Raw genomic sequence first — 25,940 nt, 5'->3', positions numbered from 1 at the left:
TGGTATGTTCTCCCACTATTTTTTGCTTCTGTAGCATTGTTGCCCTGTAATATTGACAGATTTGTTGGTGCAGGAATAGCAATCTTTTTCAGAGGTGGAGTTTGCCCTTGCATCAGAATCTGCCAATTCATAGTAAATAGAGGATGTCCTTGTCGTTTGGCCTCAAGACAACTCCAACCATGATTTATTAGTTACATTTTTTACTTTGAATTTCAATTGGCTCCTTGATCACATGGCATAGACACTTCAAACCAACTTTGGATTGTTCACAAGGTAAGGACAAACATTACACACTCTTTGCTTTTCCCCAAAAGCACTTTCTTAATTTTATATAAATATTGTATAAATATAAAAACCACGTGACTTAACAACCTCATCAACTGTTCATGTTGTACAACCTTTGCTTTTCTCATAAAATGATTCCTAAATGTGTATGTATATAAATATATACTGAACAAAAATATGAACGCAACGTGTGAATTGTTGCTGAAATAAAAGATCCCTTATTGTCCATACGCACTAAAAGCATATTTCTCTCAAGTTATGGGAACAAATTTGTTTACATCTCTGTCAGTGAGCATTTCTCCTTTGCCAAGATAATCCATCCACCTAACAGGTGTGGCATATCAAGAAGCTGATTAAACTGCATGGTCATTACACAGGTGCACCTTGTGCTGGGGACAATAAAACGTCACTCTAAAATGTGCACACAACGCAATGCCACAGATGTCAAGTTTTGAGGGAGAGTGCAATTGGCATGCTGACTGCAGGAATGTCCACCAGAGCTGTTGCCAGATAATTGAATGTTCATTTCTCTACCATAAGCTGCCTCCAATGTCGTTTTAGAGAATTTTACAGTAGGTCCAACCGGCCTCTCAACCGCAGACCACGTGTATGGTATCATGAGGGCAAGCGGTTTGCTGGTTTCAATGTTGTGAACAGAGTAGTGGTGGGGTTATGGTATGGGCAGGCATAAGCTACGGACAACGAACACAATTGCATTTTATCGATGGCAATTTGAATGCACAAAAATACCATCAAATCAATTTTATTTGTCACATACGTGTTTAGCAGATGTTATTGCGGATGTAGCGAAATGCTTGTGTTTCTAGCTCCAACAGTGCAGTAATATCTAATAAGTAATATCTAACAATTTCACAACAATACACACAAATCTCAAGTAAAGGACCTAAGGCCCATTGTGAGGCCCATTTTTTAAGGTATCTGTGACCAACAGTATTCCCAGTTATGTGAAATCCATAGATTAGGGCCTAATTTCGATTGATTTCCTCATATGAACGAATGTCTGGCGAATATCGAATCTCAAACCAACTTTACCACTTTGAGAAACTTGATTTGAACACTTTTTTTTCCAAGACAGTATATGATTTCTTAACAAATATGCCCTTTTGAGGCGCAAGATCGATTCAATTTTTCTATTACATGTTTTAATTTACGTGTACTTGTATGTGGTTCGTTCGGGTTGCTGTGGGTTCGTGTTGAAGCATGATATGGTTGTTATCATCATCGAAGTTACATATATTTACACAGCGAATGGCAAATTATTTAGTCATTCTTATTATGCTGCAGACACCACGACATTTATCTATTTTCAGCGTCATTAAACTATACAATGATTGCGAGTGACATTTTCATTTTCCTGCCTGCTCCCATAAAGAGAGGAAGGAATGACCCAATTTGAAACAGAATTGCGGTCGTATTCTACATAGATTGGCACAGCGTTTCCATGCGTTGTCTTGTGAATGTAGTTTTGTTGTAAACTGACACTGGAAGGGGCTGGTCATTACCTGAAAGGAAAAAAGTAAAGAATGCTTGAAGAAACTTTGTTTGGGGGGCGATTGACTAGCTGAGGAGCGAGGCGCACATTTATCCGAATTCTCTTTCGACTGCTATTCACTGTCCATTGGTACTGTACCATACGTTTTGTGATTTAAGTTTAGTTTAAGTCTTTTGAAGTAATTAGTCATAAACCAAATGATAAGGAGTTACAGCAACAGCTTCTCGAAGGAAATGTCTACTGTTGACCTTGGATTCCCTATTTAAAGTCCCATCATAAAGTGAGAATCCCACTGCGTTTCGCAGGTAAGAATCTATTACGGTATGGGATTTAATTTGTTGTAGTTTAGTAAAGTGTGCACTCCAGTAGAATGGGGGTTGAAGCTGTCTTTCCTTGATGATTAATTATTTGGCACCTTTACACCACTCATTGATTGACAACCTGAAATGATGTTGTCATTCAATGAGCTCGAGCCGTTTTGTTGATCTTCTCTGAAATTCTATTAAGATGCTTTTGATATTTTCGATCACCAAATATAGATTCACGTGAAGTTATTGTTACAATGTAACAGTCATGGGGCAGTCCTGTCATGAAAGGGATTTTGGCAGTTGACGCCCTGATCTAACTTCCCCAGAGTCAAATGAACAGTTTCCACTAGTTACCACAGCCACAAAGTCTGACATTGCTATATCGTAAAAATGTATGTTAAAAAAAGGTATCTTAAAGGTTAAGCATGTGGTTAGGGTTAATGTTAAAATCACAAAGACAAGGAATTGTAGAAATAGGTGGAGTTTATGACTTTGTGTCTGTGGTAACTAGTGACAACTAGTTTGATGGACGTGGCTAACTATCATTAGCGCAATTGCTAACATACATTACATAGCTCTTGAAACTCAAATCAACCCAAACATTCCTTTGACAATTACCCTAAAAATGATTATTTGCCTCCTACTGGCCATTGCCCAACTATGTATCAGGTTAGGTTGATACTGCTTTCCCTGCTCGTTACCTTCAATGACTGATCAAATTGTGATGGTCTGTTAAAATTCAACAGCAGTTACAGTGCAGTGCCTTGCAGAACTATTCATTCCCCTTGGCGTTTTTCCAATTTAGTTGCATTACAACCTGTAATTTAAATGGCTTTTATTTGGATTTCATGTAATGGACATACACAAAATAATCCAAATTGGTGAAGTGAAATTTAAAAAAAATACTTGTTAAAAAAAGAAATGAGAATAATTAAAAACGGAAAAGTGGTGTGTGCATATGTATTCACCCCCTTTGCTATGAAGCCCCTAAATAAGATCTGGTGCAACCAATTACCTTCAGAAGTCAGATAATTAGTGAGATTGCACACAGGTGGACTTTATTTAAGTGTCACATGATCTCAGTATATATACACCTGTTCTGAAAGGCCCCAGAGTCTGCAACGCCACTAAGCAAGGGGCACCGCAAGCAAGCGGCACCATGAGGACCAAGAAGCTCTCCAAACAGTCCAGGGACAAAGTTGTGGAGAAGTACAGATCAGGGTTGGGTTATAAAAAAATATCAGAAACTTTGAACATCCCACGGAAGCACCATTAAATCCAGTATTAAAAATGTAAAGAATATGGCACCACAACAAACCTACCAAGAGAGTGCCGCCCACCAAAACTCATGGACCAGCAAGGAGGGCATTAATCAGAGAGGCAACAAAGAGACCAAAGATAACCTTGAAGGAGCTGCAAAGCTGCACAGCGGAGATTGGAGTATCTGTCCATAGAACCACTTTAAGCCGTACCACCACAGAGCTGGGATTTACAGAAGAGTGTCCGGAAAAAAAGCCATTGCTTCAAGAAAACAATAAGCAAACACGTTTGGTATTCGCCAAAAGGCATGTGGGAGACTCCCCAAACATATGGAAGAAGGTACTCTGGTCAGATGAGACTAAAATGTAGCTTTTTGGCCATCAAGGAAAACGCTATGTCTGGTGTAAACCCAACACCTCTCATCACCCCGAGAATACCATCCCCATAGTGAAGCGTGGAGGCAGCAGCATGCTGTGGGGATGTTTTTGATTGTCAGGGACTGGGAAACTGGTCAGAATTGAAGGAATGATGGATGGCGCTTAATACACATTCGCTTGAAAAATTAGAAAAAAGCGTCAATAGTTTGTCCGTCTTGAGATGCCGTAGCCAGTATACACTTCCTCAAAAATAGTCAGAATTAATCTAAGATAAAATGAATGACAGATTTCTTGAGTTGACATTTGAGGAGATCTTATTCGCACAATTTTACACCTAAGATATTTGGTGCAGTATTTCTCAAGTGAATGACAACAAACCGTTGACCAATCACCAACGAAGGGGCGGAGCCTTCAGCTACCGACTTCAGCTTGCCTTGAGAAAAAATTTAGTGTGCACGAACAGCCGAAAAAACACTTGCCGAAGACCAGAACGAACAAAATATCTCCAAATGTAGTCATAATATATGCAGGAACTGTTCTGAACTGTTTTGGATTGGAAGCGTGCATTTTTATAGAGTGGGAGCATTGTGCTGCCTTGCGACAATGTTTACATTCTTCACCTAGGCAGGTCTTATGGTATTCCATCGGGAAAACTGCTATAGAATATTGAAAAATGACACCATTGAGAGATTAATACATTAACACAGTTTAATGGTCTTCTCCAATTATATGCAAGCTGTGGCCCAAAAAGATATTTAACTGCCAGTGGTGTCCATGTGAGCCAGTTAACCAACAATGCAGTTAAGAAAAAATAAGTGTTAAGAAGAACTTGGCGCTCCGTTACCACTTGCCGTGTGGTAGCAGACTAGGGTGGCTGGAGTCTTTGGCAATCTTTAGGGCCTTCTTCTGGCACTTCTTGTTATAGAGGTCTTGGATGGCAGGAAGCTTGGCCCCAGTGATGGACTGGGCCGTACACACTACCCTCTGTAGTGCCTTGCGGTCGGAGGCCGAGCAGTTCCCATACCAGGCGGTGATGCAACTAGTCAGGATGCTCTTGATGGTGTAGCTGTATAAACGTTTTGAGGATCTGAGGACCCATGCCAAATATTGTCAGTCTCCTGAGGGGGAATAGGCTTGTTGTGCCCTCTTCACAACTGTCTTGGTGTGTTTGGAAAATGACAGTTCTTTGGTGATGTGGACACCAAGAAACTTGAAGCTCTTAACCTGCTCCACTACAGCCCTGTTGATGAGAATGGGAGTGTGCTTGCTCTTACTTTTCCTGTAGTTCACAATCACCTCCTTTGTCCTGATCATGTTGAGGGAGAGGTTGTTATCCTGGCACCACACTGCCAGCCCTCTGACCTCCTCCCTATAGGCTCTCATTGTTGTCGGGGATCAGGGATAACACTGTTGTGTTGTCGGCAAACTTGATGGTGTTGGAGTCGTGCTTGGCCATGAAGTCTTGGGGGAACAGGGAGTATAGGAGGGGCCTGAGCACGCACCCCTGAGGGGCCCCTGTGTTGAGGATCAGCGTGGCAGATGCGTTGTTACCTACCCTTACCACCTCGGGGCAGCCAGTCAGGAAGTCCAGGATCCAGGATCCGGTGTTTAGTCCCAGGGTCCTTAGCTTAGTGATGCACTTTGAGGGCATTAAACAATTAAATGGATTCTGGTTGGTACGTACGGTCACTGTGGGGACGACGTCATCGATGCACTTATTGATGAAGCCAATGACTGATGTGGTGTACTCCTCAATGCCATCGGATGAACCCCGAAACATATCTTGGGTGGACCAGAGAGTTCATTCTGACGCCTTATTTTCAGCAAGTCCACATGAAACTGCTTTGTAAGAGATAAGAGATAAGGTTTATGACATTTAAACCGAAAAGCCAAATTTACCTCCAAAGGATCGAAGCTATGAATCAATTTAATGCATGTCATTATATGATGTCATTGCCACAACTCAGATGAGATTAATGGTGAAATGAAAATTCAACACAATTTTTGTGAGCATAAGGGAATTGTGAAGGAGTTTGAACCATAGAAATAGAATAGGTCTGCCTATAAGACACTTATAACTACAGTGGCTTGCGAAAGTATTCACTCCCCTTGGCATTTTTCATATTTTGTTGCCTTACAACCTGCAATTTAAAATTGATTTTTGGGGGGTTTGTATCATTTAATTTACACAACATGCCTACCACTTTGAAGATGCCTACCACTTTCAAGAAATAATACAAAAAAATGAAAACTTGAGCGTACATAACTATTCACCCTCCCCCCCCAAAGTCAATACTTTGTAGAGCCACCTTTTAGAGCAATTACAGCTGCACGTCTCTTGGGATATGTCCCTATAAGCTTGACACATCTAGTCACTGGGATTTTTGCCCATTCTTCAAGGCTAAACTGCTCCTGCTCCTTCAAGTTGGATGAGTTCCACTGGTGTACAACAATCTTTAAGTCATACCACAGATTCTCAATTGGATTGAGGTCTGGGCTTTGACTAGGCCATTCCAAGACATTTAAATGTTTCCCCTTAAACCACCCAAGTGTTGCTTTAGCGGTATGCTTAGGGTCATTGTCCTGCTGGAAGGTGAACCTCCATCCCAGTCTCAAATCTCTGGAAGACTGAAACAGGTTTCCCTCAAGAATTTCCCTGTATTAAGGGAGTATGCAAGCACACTGGTTCGTACCAGCCAAACAGAGGTATGCAGAAGGCTTTAAGAGAGGCTCTTGTGAAGAGGGGGAGGGGGTAATTGAGCAGGTAACTGGAGTGTGAAGCCTGTTGATCGTGAGTAGGTTGCAATAAGGCTCTCCTAATAGAACATGAGGTTGACATAATAGTTGGATTCCGTTTACATTTCTCTCCAGTAGTATTGTTGGACTTATGTTGCAAGTAGATAAGACTTCAATCGACAGACTTATATCCATTGGACTTACTTGGAAACGCATGGTTTAGTTTCATGGCATAAGCATACCTTTTTTGTCAGTGTTATCTCGGCAATCTAAATAACAATCTCAATTCCAGAGAGGTTTCAACCAATGCCCCTCTCAACACTAACTTTGACCTTGTGGTTTGCGTCTACGTTCGGCCTGCGCGCATCCTTTGAAACGACCCAACCTAATGGAATTGAATGTGGCTGTTGATGCAGGGCCGATAGCAGAGAACGAGCGTGATGTTTTCTTTAACAAACATCCGGTCCCAGAGCGCACTGGAGCCTCACCTATCACGTGTGCTCCAGCAATCAGTTTTGATAGCTCACAGTCTATGGCCTCCATCCAAGCTTTGGCTCCTCTTCGTTTCTCTCTCTCTCCCCCTCTGTCATTCTTTCTCCCTCTCCACATGTTAGTTCAGCAGCAGCTGTCATGGCGTGCAGAGAGTGGAATTTTTCCTGCCCCAGAAGGAACAGAAGAGGGGAAGAAGAAAAAAAGAAAATTGAGATCCTTCTATTTCCCACTGATATTCTGATCCAAAGGTTTCCCAGGATAATCTTGGGAATGGCCTGAGTAGGAGAAACAAAAATGTTGGCAGGAAATCTGGTTAATTACGAATAGCTTTATCGATCGTTTTTGACTGAGAGGATAGCTATGCAAAAGTGCTAAATGGAATGTTATTGTTAGTGGTGAGACCAAGTCATTATTATTCGAGTCACAACCAAACATGAAACAGAAATGTCTAAGTGTAATAAACGCTACGGGGATGGAATGATGAAACGCCATCAATTATTGTAGGATTAGATGGAATATAGATTTACCACAAATGCATTTAAATGTGTAAAAGCAACCGCAAACATTTCAACAAGAGAACAACGCGCTATCTACTGGCAGGAGTTCGCCACAGGAATATTACATTTTAACAACAAATTCCAAATTTAACCTAAGTAAAATATCAATTTCAAGCAATTTTGAAATACCAAAAGACCAGTAGGCCTATGCTGGTAATTGTTGCCTATTAAAGTAAGTTAATTTTCTTGATCACCAAACAATTGTTGGAGCTGCATATTTATTTATTATGGCAATCCTCGTTCCCTACAATTTGTAATTGCACTGCACAGCAAATCAGCAATCTGTCTGTTAGCTCACCCGATCTGTGTTGATTGACAGTTTGCTGGTCCAATCAGAGGGCAGCGTGTGTTTCACTAGCCAAGGGCGACGCTGCGGCTACTCACTCTGGCTGCATGGAGAGTCATCCAGGGAGACTCTGTGCCACAAAATGAATAACAAAATGTTACAAAACCTGGCCAAATAATTTCAAGTCATTAGTCTCAAGTCGGAGTCCCGAGTCATGAGGCCCAAGTCAAGTCATTTTATTTTATAGTCCATAACTGTTGTTAGTGCCCTCTACACTAGTACTTAACTGTGAACAATAAAGATTAAGAACAGACAGTAGCTGCTTTGTGTTGACTCTGACAGTCATGTATAAAAACTGTGTCTGTGTGTGTGTGCCTCTGCAGCCTGCATTATGTTGGCATATTTCATAATGCTGCTTACAGTGCTTTACTAGTCCTAATTAATGACGCTTTCCTTTCAAAATGTCAAAAGTTTTATTACTGTATGAGCATCCTGAAATATCATTACATTCAGCCACACCAGTTTTATCACAACAATGCTCCCCATAACTGTCAAAATTCCACACATTTTTGAATGCCAGTTGATTCTTTTTTGTCCTGGAGTTTCTCATGCAGATCTCAGGGTGAGACTGCTGGCTTTAATTTGACTTGCTGTGGACCATGGAGACTTCCACCCTGTCCAAGCATCATGGGAGCCATCCAACCACCAGAGGAGCAGCTCTCTGCCCCGCTGACTATGACTCAGACATTTGATAGGTTTCCAGATGCATACCATGATATAAGAAGCTTTCAGCCACCGCTGGGAAAGTTGCATCACCCCGATCATCTAACGTGGGGGGCTAACGTGGGGGGCGTTTTGTCCGGCTGCTAGTCTTAAATCTGAGAGTTAATGTAGCGGAGTACAGTGTGTTGCTTTACCCGACCGTGTGCGATATTTCAACCATATGGTTTTCACTTTGGAGGCTTTCGCCAAGGATGTATGAAACAATGAGCTCATCATTGTCCCGCAGTCAATTCGATTCTCTGAAGAGCATCTCTCGAATTTCCCCATTCGCTGTCAGCGGAGTTGACATTGAGCAGAGCAATCTTCAGACTTGTGCTCGTATCCACTTCAGTTGATGTGGGTTCCTAAATAACAGTGGCAGTCGGTGTAGGCCTATACAATTGCTCCATCGGCACCCACTTGTTATGCAAAGCCTTTTTGATGCCTCAACAGTTGGTAAACAAAGGTGCTTCAGCAGTTTGTGGTGGGATACAGCACTAAGACATTTTTCACTTTCTCACAGGGGAAATCCTAGCTCCACTTAGCTTGAAATGGAGCAAAACAGAAAGTATGGTTCATGATTTAGAAGCAATGTGCTTCTCATCATTTGTACTCAGTATAAACACAAGTGAAAGTGCTTTCGACTATATATGTCTGGTAGGGCTGAGCCCACTGTTTGGTCGATAGGCTGTTGGTCAACCAATATATATATCTTTTTTTTTTTTTTGCAGTAGCAAATATATCTACACTGAGTAAAAATATAAATGCAACATGTAAGTGTTGGTCTCATGTTTCATGAGCTGAAATAAAAAAATCCCAGAAATGTTCAATATGCTCAAAAAGCGTATTTCTCTCAAATTTGCACAAATTTGTTTGCGTCCCAGTTAGTGAACATTTCTCCTTTGCCAAGATAATCCATCCACCTGACAGGTGTGGCAAATCAAGAAGCTGATTAAACAGAATGATCATTACAAAGGTGAACCTGGTGCTGGGGACAAGTAAAAGCCACTTTAAAATGTTGAGTTTTGTCACACAATGCCACAGATGTCTCAAGTTTTGAGGGGGTGTGCAGTTGGCATGCTGTCTGCAGGAATGTCCACCAGAGCTGTTGCCAGATAACTGAATATTCAGTCACGACGCTGGACCAATTGTGCGCCGCCCCATGGGTCTCCCTGGACTCGAACCCAGAGTCTCTAGTGCCACAGCTAGCGATGGAGTGCTTTAGACCACTGCGCCACTCGGGAGGCCCTGGATATTTATTTTCATCAGGATATTTTCTTCCTGCAGGCTGCATCGTTTTTATTAGTTGGTTTTATTTAGGCCATTTTTACAAAGTTGGCAATAGAAGTAACTTTTTAGTTTTATCATTTTCATGTAGATTTTAATTCAATTTTGATTAACCACAAGACTGATTGAAGATATGACATTATTATAAATTCAATTAAACTGTTCCAAGAAAATGTGCATATGAAAACCATAACTGGCACACAGATCGGTAGAAATTGTAAGATAAATTGGCATTCCACATGAGAAAGGTTGCTGTCTCCTCGTGTGTCCTTTTACCGGCAAAAGCAGAATCTGCGAAAGCCAGCAGGAGCGGGAGGAGGATGGTCAGGTTTCTCTTGCCCCCTCTTCAGTCATTTCTCTTTTTTCATCCAACAGAGCATCAGACAAGCTCAATGCAATATAGTTGATTTTATTAAAAGGGTAGCTTATTTGTTTGTAGTCTGTAGAGGGAATGTTGGTTACCCTGCAACGTGTCAGCCAATGCGGACGGCTTATTTGTTTGTAGTCTGTAGAGGGAATGTTGGTTACCCTGCAACGTGTCAGCCAATGCGGACGGCTTATTTGTTTGTAGTCTGTAGAGGGAATGTTGGTTACCCTGCAACGTGTCAGCCAATGCTGACGGCTTATTTGTTTGTAGTCTGTAGAGGGAATGTTGGTTACCCTGCAACGTGTCAGCCAATGCAGACGGCTTATTTGTTTGTAGTCTGTAGAGGGAATGTTGGTTACCCTGCAACGTGTCAGCCAATGCGGACGGCTTATTTGTTTGTAGTCTGTAGAGGGAATGTTGGTTACCCTGCAACGTGTCAGCCAATGCGGACGGCTTATTTGTTTGTAGTCTGTAGAGGGAATGTTGGTTACCCTGCAACGTGTCAGCCAATGCTGACGGCTTATTTGTTTGTAGTCTGTAGAGGGAATGTTGGTTACCCTGCAACGTGTCAGCCAATGCAGACGGCTTATTTGTTTGTAGTCTGTAGAGGGAATGTTGGTTACCCTGCAACGTGTCAGCCAATGCAGACGGCTTATTTGTTTGTAGTCTGTAGAGGGAATGTTGGTTACCCTGCAACGTGTCAGCCAATGCGGACGGCTTATTTGTTTGTAGTCTGTAGAGGGAATGTTGGTTACCCTGCAACGTGTCAGCCAATGCGGACGGCTTATTTGTTTGTAGTCTGTAGAGGGAATGTTGGTTACCCTGCAACGTGTCAGCCAATGCGGACGGCTTATTTGTTTGTAGTCTGTAGAGGGAATGTTGGTTACCCTGCAACGTGTCAGCCAATGCGGACGGCTTATTTGTGTTCCGTTGGAGAAACTCTATTCTCTTTTTGGGGGGAAAATATGGCTCTGTGATCTACACGTTGCAGTGGAGGATTTGTGAACAAAGGTTTGCGGGCATGCCAACTCCATTGTTCTCTCCAAAAGCTGTGGTAGCTTTTCCACATTGTTCCCAATGGATAAAACAACTGGGGTCTATACTTGAAAGGCTTAGACCTATTTCCAGACCCATTAATTGTCTTGTGAAGCTTGGGTCATTACAGTCTCAAGAAATCATCCCATGTTGTAAAAGGGCTGGCGTTAGAAGAAGAAAGAAAAGGGTTATTCACAGGGACTGGCTTATTCAGACTTTCCCACCTCTGATGTGTTATGTTTCCATTGAACTTTGTATTGAACATTTTGCAAAGATCTAATGAAAGCATGCTGACTTTACTGGGATGCATGCATCACTTTGCACAGCTCACCATTTTAAATGCGTTATTTCATGTTGCGTAGGCGGGCAACACCAGCTGAACACCTGCGAGAGTGTGTGTTAAGCATATTGTGCGTTTCTCTGTTTCCGGCAGTGTCTAAGAAGCACGGGAAGCTGATCACGTTCCTGCGCACCTTCATGAAGTCGCGGCCCACCAAGCAGAAGCTGAAGCAGAGGGGAATCCTCCGGGAGAGGGTGTTTGGCTGTGACCTGGGAGAGCACCTCCTCAACTCGGGCCACGATGGTGAGACTTTCACTCTCTCTCTCTCTCTCTCTCACTCACTCTCTTTCTCTCGCGCTCTCTCACACACACATACCCCCAGATGTTCTTCAGCTTTGACCTCATTTGTGGTGTTTTGGCGACTTGAAACGCACACATGCAAACACTAACATGCTGAGGGGTGTTCTCAGGATGAACAGTCGCCCTTCTTTGTGCAATATGGTCACTGACAGTATGGTAAAAGGGTCGACTAGTCTCCATCTAACATTGCTGTAATGCAGGGCTCGGCTCAAACTTGTCTCAACTCCGGTAGAGGCTAGAGCAAGGTTGAGCTGTTGAGTGTTCAGGTGGGCTTTCACGCTTCAGCAAACAAAGGAGAAGAGGGCTACTCAACAACAATGACAAAAATCATGAGAATGGCTTACCAAGAAAAACTTCCAAAAAGGACTAAATCGAGATAAAAAGGAGTTGGAGCACTCAACAACGAAAAAAGGCACTTTAATCCATTGTACAGGATGCAAACAGATGACTGACGTTTCGACGTCAATCTGATGTCTTCCTCAGAGTGACCTGACCATTGCACTTGGCTCCTGTTTATAGCCCAGTGGCCTATTGACACACAATGTAAAAATAATATATATGAGAAATAGTGTTTAAATATACATAGGTGATATTTGGGTGTCTGAATCAAAAGACACAAGAGACCCTAAAAATCAAGGCAACAACATTATAGAAATGAGGACAGTGAAAAATCATTGTTTAGCCACTTTGGATCCACAGTGTCTGAGGAGTACTGCCAGAATACCTCTTTGTTTGAATTTACGTACGATATCACCTCCTTGGTGAAATTAGACACGTTCTATGGGTACAAAGTGGCACGCAATAGCATATTCCGTGTTTTTATTTCGAATAGCAGCCTTATGTTCTGCGATGCGAAGATTCAATGCTTAAGTTTGACCAATATAGAGTAAGCAGCCCAGCAGATGCATTTGAGCAGGTATATCACGTTTGTGGTGCTACAATTACTGAATCTTTATATTCTGTGTTCTTTACCTGTTCTCGGGTAAACAGATGCGAGGGTGGCAATGTTGTGAACTCTCGTACATTTGGATCACTGTTGAGGATGTTACAGTGTTTCAATTTGAGATTGTGGTCAGATAAGTTAATATAAAAAATGTACTTGAGGTTGAGCTGTTGTTCACTGACCCATACAGCCCGATGGGCCGGGCATGCAGAGAGAACCCGACCACCCCCGGTGCCCAGGGAGGGTTGCCACGGCAACTGAGGTGGCTTACAGAAAGCGTAGTGGTCTAGTCGGCAGTGTGGTTAAAGGGAGATTTCGCCTCTCCACTGATCTGGAGCCTGAGGGATCTGGCAACACATGCTTTGTTTGCACCCAAATCCATCCTGAGCCGTCTGTTGTGTCAGCCATCTTCACCACTACTAGCCTCTTCTGCTCTGTTCAGATTGGCCGCCATCACACTGCATTACAGTGGCAGGACTCATACTGTTGCACAAGTACAATACTGCCCATGTTGTCAGTGGTGTGGCTTTAGGAGAAGCAGGCGTCCGTCTAGGAAATAATACTCTGATGGGTTTTTCTTTGGCAATTTGTATGCTACGTACATAGCACATATTCAGCTTATATTTGAATGGCAGTGGTTTTAGATGCCGTTCAGTCTTTGTGAATGAAGAGTCAGACAGTCTTCAAATCACATGCCTTGAGTTGTCCTCATTATATAAGCACGTGCTATGTTTGTTTACACACACATCTGTCATGTGAGAAAGGAGATGACAGACTTGCGATCTCAGAGATGGTAACTCTTATGACGGACAGCCATTCAGAGCCGTCGGAACGGAGATAGATGTAAAATGACACAACCGTACTTTACCTTTCAAACTGGAGCAGAGCAGTGCTCCCCAACAGTAACGAGATAGGGGATGACATCAGGGATAGATGACATGACATCACTGCACAGCTCCGGATATGACATCTGTCCTGACTTTATGGGTCAGCCTCAGTTGCTGTATGTCTGTATGAGCAGCACAGCTTTCATACCAAGCTGTCAAATGTCTTGTTTGAATGTCACATAAATGCAGGCCTAGACAAATGTTATATGATGTCATAAGCTAGCTTCTCCCTCGTGTGATGTGCTTAAGTTAACTCCTCTATTGTTGACTATCATCATACAGTTGAAGTCGGAAGTTTACATACGCCTTAGCCAAATACATTTAAACTCAGTTTTTCACAATTGCTGACATCTAAAAATTCCCTGTCTTAGGTCAGTTAGGATCACCACTTTATTTTAAGAATGTGAAATGTCAGAATAATAGGAGAGTGATTTATTTCAGCTTTTATTTCTTTCATCACATTCCCAGTGGGTCAGAAGTTTACATACACTCAATTAGTATTTGGTAGCGTTGCCTTTAATATTGTTTAACTTGGGTGAAACGTTTCGGGTAGCCTTCCACAAGCTTCCCACAATAAGTTGGGTGAATTTTGGCCCATTCCTCCTGACAGAGCTGGTGTAACTGGGTCAGGTTTGTAGGCCTCCTTGCTCGCACACACTTTTTCAGTTCTGCCCACAAATGTTCTATGCGATTGAGGTCAGGGCTTTGTTTTTGCTTTGTCATTGTGGAATATTGTGTGTAGATTAATGAATTATTAATAATAATGTAATCAATTTTAGAATAAGGCTGTAACGTAACAGCGTGGGAAAAGTCAAGGGGTCTGAAAACTTTCCGAATGCACTGTATATGTTGACGAGGGTGGGGCTTAAGCTGCATCGCTTTCTCAGCCCTTGGCCCTAAGGAAAGAAATCTGTATTTTTTTGCCAATTTTAACCTCACACGTATTGTTTGTGTACATGGCTTTTATAATGTGTTTTCCACCCCAACACTGCTTTCCTCAACTTATATAGCAGACCCTCATGCAAAATTGAGTCACGCTTTTTTGAAACCAACAAAGCATGTGAAGACTTTGGTTTTGTTTTGTTTGTTTGTCAATAATGGTGTGCAGGGTGAATACGTGGTCTGTCATACAGTAATTTGGTAAAAAGGCAATTTACATTTGCTTAGGACATTGTTTTAACTGCTGTTAATAATAATGCAGAGAATTTTCACGCGGTTGCTATTGACGCATATCCCACGATAGTTATTTGGGTCGAATTTGTCTCCACTTTTGTGGATTTGGGTGAGCTGAGGTGACGATGTTTGTGTTTAAGTGTAGCCAATTGTAATTTCTATTCTGTATATTTTATCAGGCTCCCGAGTGGCGCAGTGATACAAGGCACTGCATCTCATTGCTAGAGGCGTCACTACAGACCCTGGTTCGATTTCAGTTTTTTTTATTTGATAAGGAAGCTGAGAGGTCAATTATACTATTTAGGCTTTGTACTGCAGTGAAACGTTTTGTCCAGGAAGTTGTCTAAAATGCATTGGATTTGTTGTTGGCTAATTGTTTTCTGGTAAGTTTCCACACTATTTTCCATCCATGTATGACATTTCATAATAGTATGCAGTTTGTTCGGCTTTTATGCCTCATGATTGCGTATTGCTCTGTTCAAGTAGTCTGTAATTTTAAAGTTAGGCTGTAACATAACATAAAATGTGGAAAAGGTCAAGGGGTCTGAATACTTTCCGAATGCACTGTAGGTAGCACACAGGAGGACATTTTTCTCTGAGATAATATCCTTATTAATTTCTAGCCAGATTTTTGTAAATCATTTTTTGATTAATTTAATAAAGTGGGTAGGTCTGCTCTATACCAGATTAGCATACCCCCTGAGTCTCTTCCCTGTTTCACACCTGGTAGTTTGGTGGATGGACCACCAACTCTATGTAGCCTAGAGGGCAACCAGTTGGTCCATCTCCTCTATACCATGTTTCTTGTAAGATGACAAAGTCTGTATTTATGATTTCGTTGGTGAAGTCTGGTTTCTTGCTCTTTAGTCCAAAGGCAGATGACCTTGTATATTCCAGGATGAGTTACTAAAAGTTTTGTATTCCATAGTATCTAGTGTTATTTGTGTGGTTTAGGCTCGGACCATTGGGTGTGAGCTGAGCATCTGGTACATGCCTCTTAGGTCGCGGGGTGGGGTTTGGGTGGGTGTATTAGTGGGGGTGGGGCCTGTGTCTGCTCATGGCCTGGGCATATGTGTGCCTGTCATGTTGAGGTCCTTTCTGCAGGCGTGGCGGGGCATAAGACTGATCTGGGGAGGGCTTATACAGGGTGTGACTAGGTTTTGGAGAGGGTTCGACTGGTGGGGGTGAGGATCCTCTTGGTGCGGGTCCTCCAGAAGGGGTGTCTCGCAGTTCTGAGAGGGTGTCTCGCTGGTCTGTGCAGGGTTTCTGTTTCTCTGTTGCTCCTGTGTGAGGTACTGGGGCTGCAGATCGGGGTGATGTCCTTCAAGGTCCTGGCAAAAGTGGGGAGACTGCTGCTGGGTGTTCGGACACCAGAGTTTAGCCACTTGGGGTTTTGGAAAAAGTTTCCCCATCATTGACTCAAATGGGAAATATATTGAAGGGCACAATCTCTGGCTTTTGTGTGGGGGTGTTGTCAGGAGAGCTATCTGGGGGGCTGACGGGGCAGTTTGAAGAGGTGTGATCACTCGCTCGGGGTGGGGGAGTCGTCACCAAGGGAAAGCTTCTCCTGACCTGCGATCTCTTCTTTGGAAGTCCTGTTGGAAATACATGAAGTTGCCCTGCACCATCACTGTTCTGTTATTGTAAAGGATGACAGAGGGTGTCAGTATCAGGGTCCTTGTTTTCCAGTATTCTGATGTTCCACCCTTCATCAATACCTGCTCTCTTCAAATAAGGGTAGTGTGCTCTTATAGCTCTTATAACTGTGTGCCATGCACATGGATGGTCTGTGTGGAAGGTTAAGTTGCTTGCTTTCCCATTTTTGTAGAGTCTGTTCTTTCCTAGCAAGCTTGGTAGCCTTTTAACTTAGCAGTCAGTCTTTATACAGTTATATCTAGAGTTGATTGTAATGTTATTTTCTTTCTAAGCTTTATAAGTAGCTTCAGACTGATCATTACTTACTCAGTTCCAGATTGGATGACATTTTTGGCTTTCTGTTGTGCTTCTTTTGCTGGTTGTTGGTTTGTCAGAAAGTTTTCTGGATAGTCCTTGGCAGTTACTATCCTTGGTAGTAAAAATACTTCCAGAATCCTTCCAGGTAATTTTGTCCAAAATCAGGTTGTAGGTTTTGATTTGGAGTGAAGGTTATCAATCAATCAATTTTATTTTATATAGCCCTTCGTACATCAGATAATATCTCGAAGTGCTGTACAGAAACCCAGCCTAAAACCCCAAACAGCTAGAATGCAGGTGTAGAAGCACGGTGGCTAGGAAAAACTCCCTAGAAAGGCCAAAACCTAGGAAGAAACCTAGAGAGGAACCAGGCTATGAGGGGTGGCCAGTCCTCTTCTGGCTGTGCCGGGTGGAGATTATAACAGAACTATGCCAAGATGTTCAAAAATGTTCATAAGTGACAAGCATGGTCAAATAATAATCATGAATAATTTTCAGTTGGCTTTTCATAGCTGATCATTAAGAGTTGAAAAACAACAGGTCTGGGACAGGTGGCGGTTCCATAACCGCAGGCAGAACAGCTGAAACTGGAATAGCAGCAAGGCCAGGCGGACTGGGGACAGCAAGGAGTCACCACGGGCGGCAGTCCCGACGCATGGTCCAGGGCCCAGGTCCTCCGAGAGAAAGAAAGAGAGAAGGAGAAAATTAGAGAGAGCCAAGATTTTCAAAATGTTCATAAATGACAAGCATGGTCAAATAATAATCAGGAATAAATCTCAGTTGGCTTTTCATAGCCGATCATTAAGAGTTGAAAACAGCAGGTCTGGGACAGATAGGGGTTCCATAACCGCAGGCAGAAGAGTTGAAACTGGAATAGCAGCAAGGCCAGGCGGACTGGGGGCAGCAAGGAGTCACCACGGCCGGTAGTCCCGACGTATGGTCCTAGGGCTCAGGTCCTCCGAGAGAAAGAGAGAAGGAGAAAATTAGAGAGAGCCAAGATTTTCAAAATGTTCATAAATGACAAGCATGGTCAAATAATAATCAGGAATAAATCTCAGTTGGCTTTTCATAGCCGATCATTAAGAGTTGAAAACAGCAGGTCTGGGACAGGTAGGGGTTTCGTAACCGCAGGCAGAAACAGTTGAAACTGGAATAGCAGCAAGGCCGGGCGGACTGGGGACAGCAAGGTGTCAGCATGCCCGGTAGTCCTGACGTATGGTCCTAGGGCTCAGGTTCTCAGAGAGAAATAGAGAACGAGAGAATTAGAGAGAGCATACTTAAATTCACACAGGACACTGGATAAGACAGGAGAAGTATTCCAGGTATAACCAACTGACCCTAGCCCCCCGACACATAAACTACTGCAGCATAAATACTGGAGGCTGAGACAGGAGCGGTCAGGAGACACTGTGGCCCCATCCGAAGAAACCCCCGGACAGGGCCAAACAGGAAGGATATAACCCCACCCACTCTGCCAAAGCACAGCCCCCACACCACTAGGGGATATCCTCAACCACCAACTTACAATCCTGAGACAAGGCCGAGTATAGCCCACAAAGGTCTCCACCACAGCACAACCAGGGGGGGGCGCCAACCCAGACAGGAAGTTCACGTCAGTAACTCAACCCACTCAAGTGACGCACCCCTCCTAGGGACGGCATGAAAGAGCACCAGCAAGCCAGTGACTCAGCCCCAGTAACAGGGTTAGAGGCAGAGAATCCCAGTGGAGAGAGGGGAACCGGCCCTGGAGAGACAGCAAGGGCGGTTCGTTGCTCCAGAGCCTTTCCGTTCACCTTCACACTCCTGGGCCAGACTACACTCAATCATATGACCTACTGAAGAGATAAGTCTTCAGTAAAGACTTAAAGGTTGAGACTGAGTCTGCGTCTCTCACATGGGTAGGCAGACTGTTCCATAAAAATGGAGATCTATAGGAGAAAGCCCTGCCTCCAGCTGTTTGCTTAGAAATTTTAGGGACAATTAGGAGGCCTGCGTCTTGTGACCGTAGCGTACGTGTAGGTATGTACGGCAGGACCAACTCGGAAAGATAGGTAGGAGCAAGCCCATGTAACGCTTTAAAGGTTAACAGTAAAACCTTGAAATCAGCCCTTGCCTTAACGGGAAGCCAGTGTAGGGAAGCTAGCACTGGAGTAATATGATCAAATTTCTTGGTTCTAGTCAGGATTCTAGCAGCCGTATTTAGCACTAACTGAAGTTTATTTAGTGCTTTATCCGGGTAGCCGGAAAGTAGAGCATTGCAGTAGTCTAACCTAGAAGTAACAAATGCATGGATTAATTTTTCTGCATCATTTTTGGACAGAAAATTTCTGATTTTTGCAATGTTACGTAGATGGAAAAAAGCTGTCCTTGAAACAGTCTTGATATGTTCGTCAAAAGAGAGATCAGGGTCAAGAGTAACGCCGAGGTCCTTCACAGTTTTATTTGAGACGACTTTACAACCATCAAGATGAATTGTCAGATTTAACAGAAGATCTCTTTGTTTCTTGGGACCTAGAACAAGCATCTCTGTTTTGTCCGAGTTTAAAAGTAGAAAGTTTTCAGCCATCCACTTCCTTATGTCTGAAACACAGGCTTCTAGCGAGGGCAATTTTGGGGCTTCACCATGTTTCATTGAAATGTACAGCTGTGTGTCATCCGCATAGCAGTGAAAGTTAACATTATGTTTTCGAATAACATCCCCAAGAGGTAAAATATATAGTGAAAACAATAGTGGTCCTAAAACGGAACCTTGAGGAACACCGAAATGTACAGTTGATTTGTCAGAGAACAGACCATTCACAGAGACAAACTGATATCTTTCCGACAGGTAAGATCTAAACCAGGCCAGAACTTGTCCGTGTAGACCAATTTGGGTTTCCAGTCTCTCCAAAAGAATGTGGTGATCGATGGTGTCAAAGGCAGCACTAAGGTCTAGTAGCACGAGGACAGATGCAGAGCCTCGGTCTGACGCCATTAAAAGGTCATTTACCACCTTCACAAGTGCAGTCTCAGTGCTATGATGGGGTCTAAAACCAGACTGAAGCATTTCGTATACATTGTTTGTCTTCAGAAAGGCAGTGAGTTGCTGCGCAACAGCTTTTTCTAAAATTTTTGAGAGGAATGGAAGATTCGATATAGGCCGATAGTTTTTTATATTTTCCGGGTCAAGGTTTGGCTTTTTCAAGAGAGGCTTTATCACTGCCACTTTTAGTGAGTTTGGTACACATCCGGTGGATAGAGAGCTGTTTATTATGTTCAACATAGGAGGGCCAAGCACAGGAAGCAGCTCCTTCAGCAGTTTAGTAGGAATAGGATCCAGTATGCAGCTTGAAGGTTTAGAGGCCATGATTATTTTCATCATTGTGTCAAGAGATATAGTACTAAAACACTTAAGTGTCTCTCCCGATCCCAGGCCCTCGCAGAGCTGTGCAGATCCAGGACAGCTAAGCCCTGGAGGAATACGCAGATTCAAAGAGGAGTCCGTAATTTGCTTTCTAATGGTCATGATCTTTTCCTCAAAGAAGTTCATGAATTTATTACTGCTGAAGTGAAAGCCATCCTCTCTTGGGGAATGCTGCTTTTTAGTTAGCTTTGCAACAGTATCAAAAAGAAATTTTGGATTGTTCTAATTTTCCTCGATTAAGTTGGAAAAGTAGGATGATCGAGCAGCAGTGAGGGCTCTTCGGTACTGCACGGTACTGTCTTTCCAAGCTAGTCGGAAGACTTCCAGTTTTGTGTGGCGCCATTTCCGTTCCAATTTCCTGGAAGCTTGCTTCAAAGCTCGAGTATTTTCTGTATACCAGGGAGCTAGTTTCTTATGACAAATGTTTTTCGTTTTTAGGGGTGCAACTGCATCTAGGGTATTGCGCAAGGTTAAATTGAGTTCCTCAGTTAAGTGGTTAACTGATTTTTGTCCTCTGACGTCCTTGGGTAGGCAGAAGGAGTCTGGAAGGGCATCAAGGAATTTTTGTGTTGTCTGAGAATTTATAGCACGACTTTTGATGCTCCTTGGTTGGGGTCTGAGCAGATTATTTGTTGCGATTGCAAACGTAATAAAATGGTGGTCCGATAGTCCAGGATTATGTGGAAAAACATTAAGATCTACAACATTTATTCCATGGGACAAAACTAGGTCCAGAGTATGACTGTGGCAGTGAGTAGGTCCAGAGACATGTTGGACAAAACCCACTGAGTCGATGATGGCTCCGAAAGACTTTTGGAGTGGGTCTGTGGACTTCTCCATGTGAATATTAAAATCACCAAAAATTAGAATATGATCTGCTATGACTACAAGGTCTGATAGGAATTCAGGAAACTCAGAGAGGAACGCTGTATATGGCCCAGGAGGCCTGTAAACAGTAGCTATAAAAAGTGATTGAGTAGGCTGCATAGATTTCATGACTAGAAGCTCAAAAGACGAAAACGCCATATTTTTTTTTGTAAATTGAAATTTGCTATCGTAGATGTTAGCAACACCTCCGCCTTTGCGGGATGCACGGGGGATATAGTCACTAGTGTAACCAGGAGGTGAGGCCTCATTTAACACAGTAAATTCATCAGGCTTAAGCCATGTTTCAGTCAGGCCAATCACATCAAGATTATGATCAGTGATTAGTTCATTGACTATGACTGCCTTTGAAGTGAGGGATCTAACATTAAGTAACCCTATTTTGAGATGTGAGGTATCACGATCTCTTTCAATAATGGCAGGAATGGAGGAGGTCTTTATCCTAATAAGATTGCTAAGGCGAACACCGCCATGTTTAGTTTTGCCCAACCTAGGTCGAGGCACAGACACAGTCTCAATGGGTATGGCTGAGCTGACTACACTGACTGTGCTATTGGCAGACTCCACTAAACTGGCAGGTTGGCTAACAGCCTGCTGCCTGGCCTGCACCCTATTTCATTGTGGGGCTAAAGGAGTTAGAGCCCTATCTATGTTGGTAGATAAGATGAGAGCACCCCTCCAGGTAGGATGGAGTCCGTCACTCCTTAGCAGGTCAGGCTTGGTCCTGTTTGTGGGTGAGTCCCAGAAAGAGGGCCAATTATCTACAAATTCTATCTTTTGGGAGGGGCAGAAAACAGTTTTCAACCAGCGATTGAGTGCTGAGACTCTGCTGTAGAGCTCGTCACTCCCCCTAACTGGGAGGGGGCCAGAGACAATTACTCGATGCCGACACATCTTTCTAGCTGATTTACACGCTGAAGCTATGTTGCACTTGGTGACCTCTGACTGTTTCATCCTAACATCGTTGGTGCCGACGTGGATAACAATATCTCTATACTCTCTACACTCGCCAGATTTAGCTTTAGCCAGCACCATCTTAAGATTAGCCTTAACGTCGGTAGCCCTGCCCCCTGGTAAACAGTGTATGATCGCTGGGTGATTCGTTTTAAGTCTAATACTGCGGGTAATGGAGTCGCCAATGACTAGGGTTTTCAATTTGTCAGAGCTAACGGTGGGAGCCTTCGGCGTCTCAGACCCCGTAACGGGAGGAGTAGAGACAAGAGAAGACTCAGACTCAGACTCCGACTCGCTACATAATGGGGAAAACCGGTTGAAAGTTTCTGTCGGCTGAATGAGCGACACCGGTTGAGCATTCCAACAGCATTTCCCTCCAGAAGCCATGAGAAAGTTGTCCGGCTGCGGGGACTGTGCGGGGGGATTTATACTAACGTTACTATCTGTACTTACTGGTGGCACAGACGCTGTTTCTTCCTTTCCTACACTGAAAATACCCTTGCCTAACGATTGCGTCTGAAGCTGGGCTTGCAGCACAGCTATTTTCGCCGTAAGGCGATCGTTCTCCTGTATATTATGAGTACAGCGACTGCAATTAGAAGACATCATGTTAATGTTACTACTTAGCTTCGGCTGTTGAAGGTGTTGACGAACCATGTCCAGATAAAGTGTCCGGAGTGAAAAGGTTGAATGAGGGAAAAAAGTTGCGATGGAAAAATATAAACGGTAATTAAAAACAGAAACAAAACAAAAAACGTAAAGTTGTCAGCTAGCAAAGTAAAGTTCGCAGCAAATCGCACAGCAACAAAACGCACAGCAACACCTAACACAGGTTATGTTGTGGAGGGTAGTGACCTGTCCTTGTATCCATCTTTTCGTTTAAAAACAATATGCTGAAAGATTCAAGAGCTCATCTACTCATGACCTGCTCTCTCTCGCTCTCTGCCCTCTCTCTCTGTCTGCCCTCGCAGCAGGCCATGACGTGTTATCTGATTATCTTGTCCAGATATCTACTGAGACTAGGAACAGTAAAGGATATAAGTGCCCGTTTTGAAAGCAAGGGTTGGTATGATGTGATGCTGGCAGGCCTTGGTGTCAGGCAGCTCAAAGCTTTGCAGACTTCAACTTTCAAATATTGCCTTTTGAAAATCAACTTGCCGAATGCCTTTTGATTTGGTTTTCGCCACCTTGTATTCTGTGATCAACTTGAAGATCCTTCACAAGATGTTGCTTTTGATCAACGGAAGTTCATGTTTTTCTTTATCAGAGAACATAAAAGCTTCTCTCAATGCAAAAACACGTTTACCTGGTGTTCCCCTGAGGAAGAATATGTGCTCGTTCTTTAGAAAGGAGGAAGACAAAGTCCCTCTTTTCGACCTTGCCGTGTTCCGGTGCACATCTATTGATTGAAGTAGAGATGCCCTTTTTAAAGTTGCCTGAGTGTCTTGTGTTCTCTGACATTGTGTTTCCTGCTCCAGTTCCCCAGGTGCTCAAGAGCTGCACGGAGTTCATCGAGAAACATGGCGTGGTGGACGGCATGTACCGCCTCTCTGGAATCGCCTCCAACATCCAGAAACTACGGTAAGACGCGCGCACACACACTCTCTCACGCACACTGATTTGTCAGTGCTATCCGTTAAACATGGGTCTGCCTCATAGGGCGTTCATAGACGTAATCTCAAGTGTACACCAGCCACCAACTTCTGAGAATTTGTTCTGTTCTGCACAAAAGCCCTCAGTGGACAGAGAAGGCAAAGGTATTTTTATAACGTCATGGACCTTGACTACCAGGTGCCATTGTACTCAATATCAGTACATGTTCATGAATACAGCTCTCGTCACAGTAAGTAAAGTGTGAAACGCAACTCCTAAACGTAATGCACTTGTGCCATACATGTCAACAAAATTCCATCAAAGATAACTTGCACTTTCAACAGAAATTCCCATGATCTTTTCCTTGGCATGCGAAATGTGTGGATTTACCCCTGTGTGTGGGCACTGTGGGCATCCCTCAACAACACTTGTGGGTGGGTGGGTGGGTGTGTGTGTACATGTTTGCGCGTGGGCATCCCTCGTCAAAAACCTGTTGACTGGCTGTGGATCATAACCCCTAACTGTTCTCTTCCCGTTTTTGCACTGTTCATTTTGTCCTCAAACAGTCCAAGTAAGTGACATTGTTGCACTCTGCCAACTGAGAACTCCCAGTATCTCATCCTTTAATTATAACATTTTAGACTGTGAAGAGGAAGGAATGTTTGGCGTCTCGAAGCCAAGCGTGGAATGGTGTGGGTTTTTTGTAGTATTTTATGGCTTTTTTTTCTTTTTCCTGAATAAGTATAATCCTAACCCTGCAATAATTATTTGCATGGTTTAACTCAGGATTGAGATTTAGGAACCGTTTTCAAATGTAGATTTCCAATTGTTAAACCCACTGTTGAATATCCCAACTGCAACTTTACACCTTGGTTGTCTAGGATTACATCATTAATATAATGTGGCATTTATGACAACACCATTATTCCACATTCCACTGAATGTACAAAACAGGAGGAAAATCTGCTCAAGTTATGATCCCTTATTGATGTCACTTGTTAAATCCACTTCGATCAGTGTAGTTGAATGGGAGGAGACAGGTTAAAGAAGAATTATTAAGCATTGAGACATGGATTGTGTATGTGTGCCGTTCAGAGGGTGAATGGGCAAGACTAAATATTTAAGTGCCTTTGAACGGGGTATTGTAGTAGGTGCCAGGCGCATCGTTTTCAGTGTGTCAAGAACAGCAACACTGCTGGGTTTTTCACACTCTAGTTTCCCGTGTGTATCAAGAATGGTCCACCACTCACATCCAGCCAACTTGACACAACCGTGGGAAGCATTGGAGTCCACACGGGCCAGCATCCCTGTGGAACACTTTCGACAACTTGTAGAGTCCTTGCCCTGACAAACTAAGGCTGTTCTGAGGGCAGAAGGGGTGCAACTCAATATTAGGAAGGTGTTCCTAATATTTTGTACACTCAGTGTATTCACCGAAAAGCGCTCAGACAATTTCATCATCTCTGATGTTTGAACAAAGAAATTAGGGTTTGTTTATGAAGTAAGAGTTATTGATGGCAGCTTCCCGTTAGAAACTTCTAAACATTTATAAAGGGAGTGTCCTGTCCAGAACGCTCTGTTTATTTACATAGTAGTTCATATTCCATGGATTTATCATGAGTTCGTCAGGTCACAAAACTCAACACAGAACAGTATGACAAACGCATGAAAATGTATGCACTCACTACTGTATAAGAGCATCTGCTAAATTACTCAAATGTAAAACTAAGATGAAGAGATGAACCAACACCTCTTTGCAATGGGAGGAATGGTTCTATTTTCCTCTCTTGATTTGTCTATATTTTTCTGTGTTACTTACTTGCTCACTCTCTCTGTCCATGAATCTGTCTCGGTCTCTCTTTCTCGCTCAATCCGCTCTTTCCTTCTATCCCCCCCCCCCCCCCCCCCCCCCCCCCTCTATCCCTCCCCTCTCGCTCTCCATCCATGTCTTTCTATCCCTCCCTCCGCTAGGCATGAGTTTGACTCGGAGCAGATCCCCGACCTGACCAAAGACGTGTACATCCAGGACATCCACTGCGTGGGTTCATTGTGCAAGCTCTACTTCCGCGAGTTGCCCAACCCCCTGCTCACCTATCAGCTCTACGAGAAATTCTCCGTAAGGACCTGCTCTTGGCACAGCACGGGGACTGCACCCTGAGTGCCCTCCTCCACCCAAAACGAAAACATCACGATTTCTCACACTGTCGTTCTGCTGCCGCTTGGCGTCCCCCTAGTTACAACGAG

At 43.3% G+C, this 25,940-nt stretch overlaps 1 protein-coding gene across 6 annotated transcripts in view; it reads left to right on the top strand.

The window, feature by feature from the left end:
* arhgap32b (Rho GTPase activating protein 32b) overlaps nucleotides 1–25,940 on the top strand; it is a 220,560-nt gene that overhangs the window by 179,668 nt on the left and 14,952 nt on the right. For all 6 annotated transcript variants that reach the window (XM_055875737.1, XM_055875732.1, XM_055875728.1 and 3 more), the window contains 3 exons: nucleotides 11,699–11,848; nucleotides 23,582–23,684; nucleotides 25,668–25,812. In XM_055875737.1, the coding sequence (XP_055731712.1) occupies nucleotides 11,699–11,848; nucleotides 23,582–23,684; nucleotides 25,668–25,812 (398 nt within the window). The remainder of the gene's footprint in view (nucleotides 1–11,698; nucleotides 11,849–23,581; nucleotides 23,685–25,667; nucleotides 25,813–25,940) is intronic.

The sequence above is a fragment of the Salvelinus fontinalis genome, chromosome 2 (genome assembly GCF_029448725.1).
Source record: "Salvelinus fontinalis isolate EN_2023a chromosome 2, ASM2944872v1, whole genome shotgun sequence".
In the NCBI taxonomy this organism is placed as follows: domain Eukaryota; kingdom Metazoa; phylum Chordata; class Actinopteri; order Salmoniformes; family Salmonidae; genus Salvelinus; species Salvelinus fontinalis.
The sequence above is the reverse complement of the archived record's forward strand: the minus strand, read 5'-3'. Positions and strand labels throughout refer to the sequence as shown.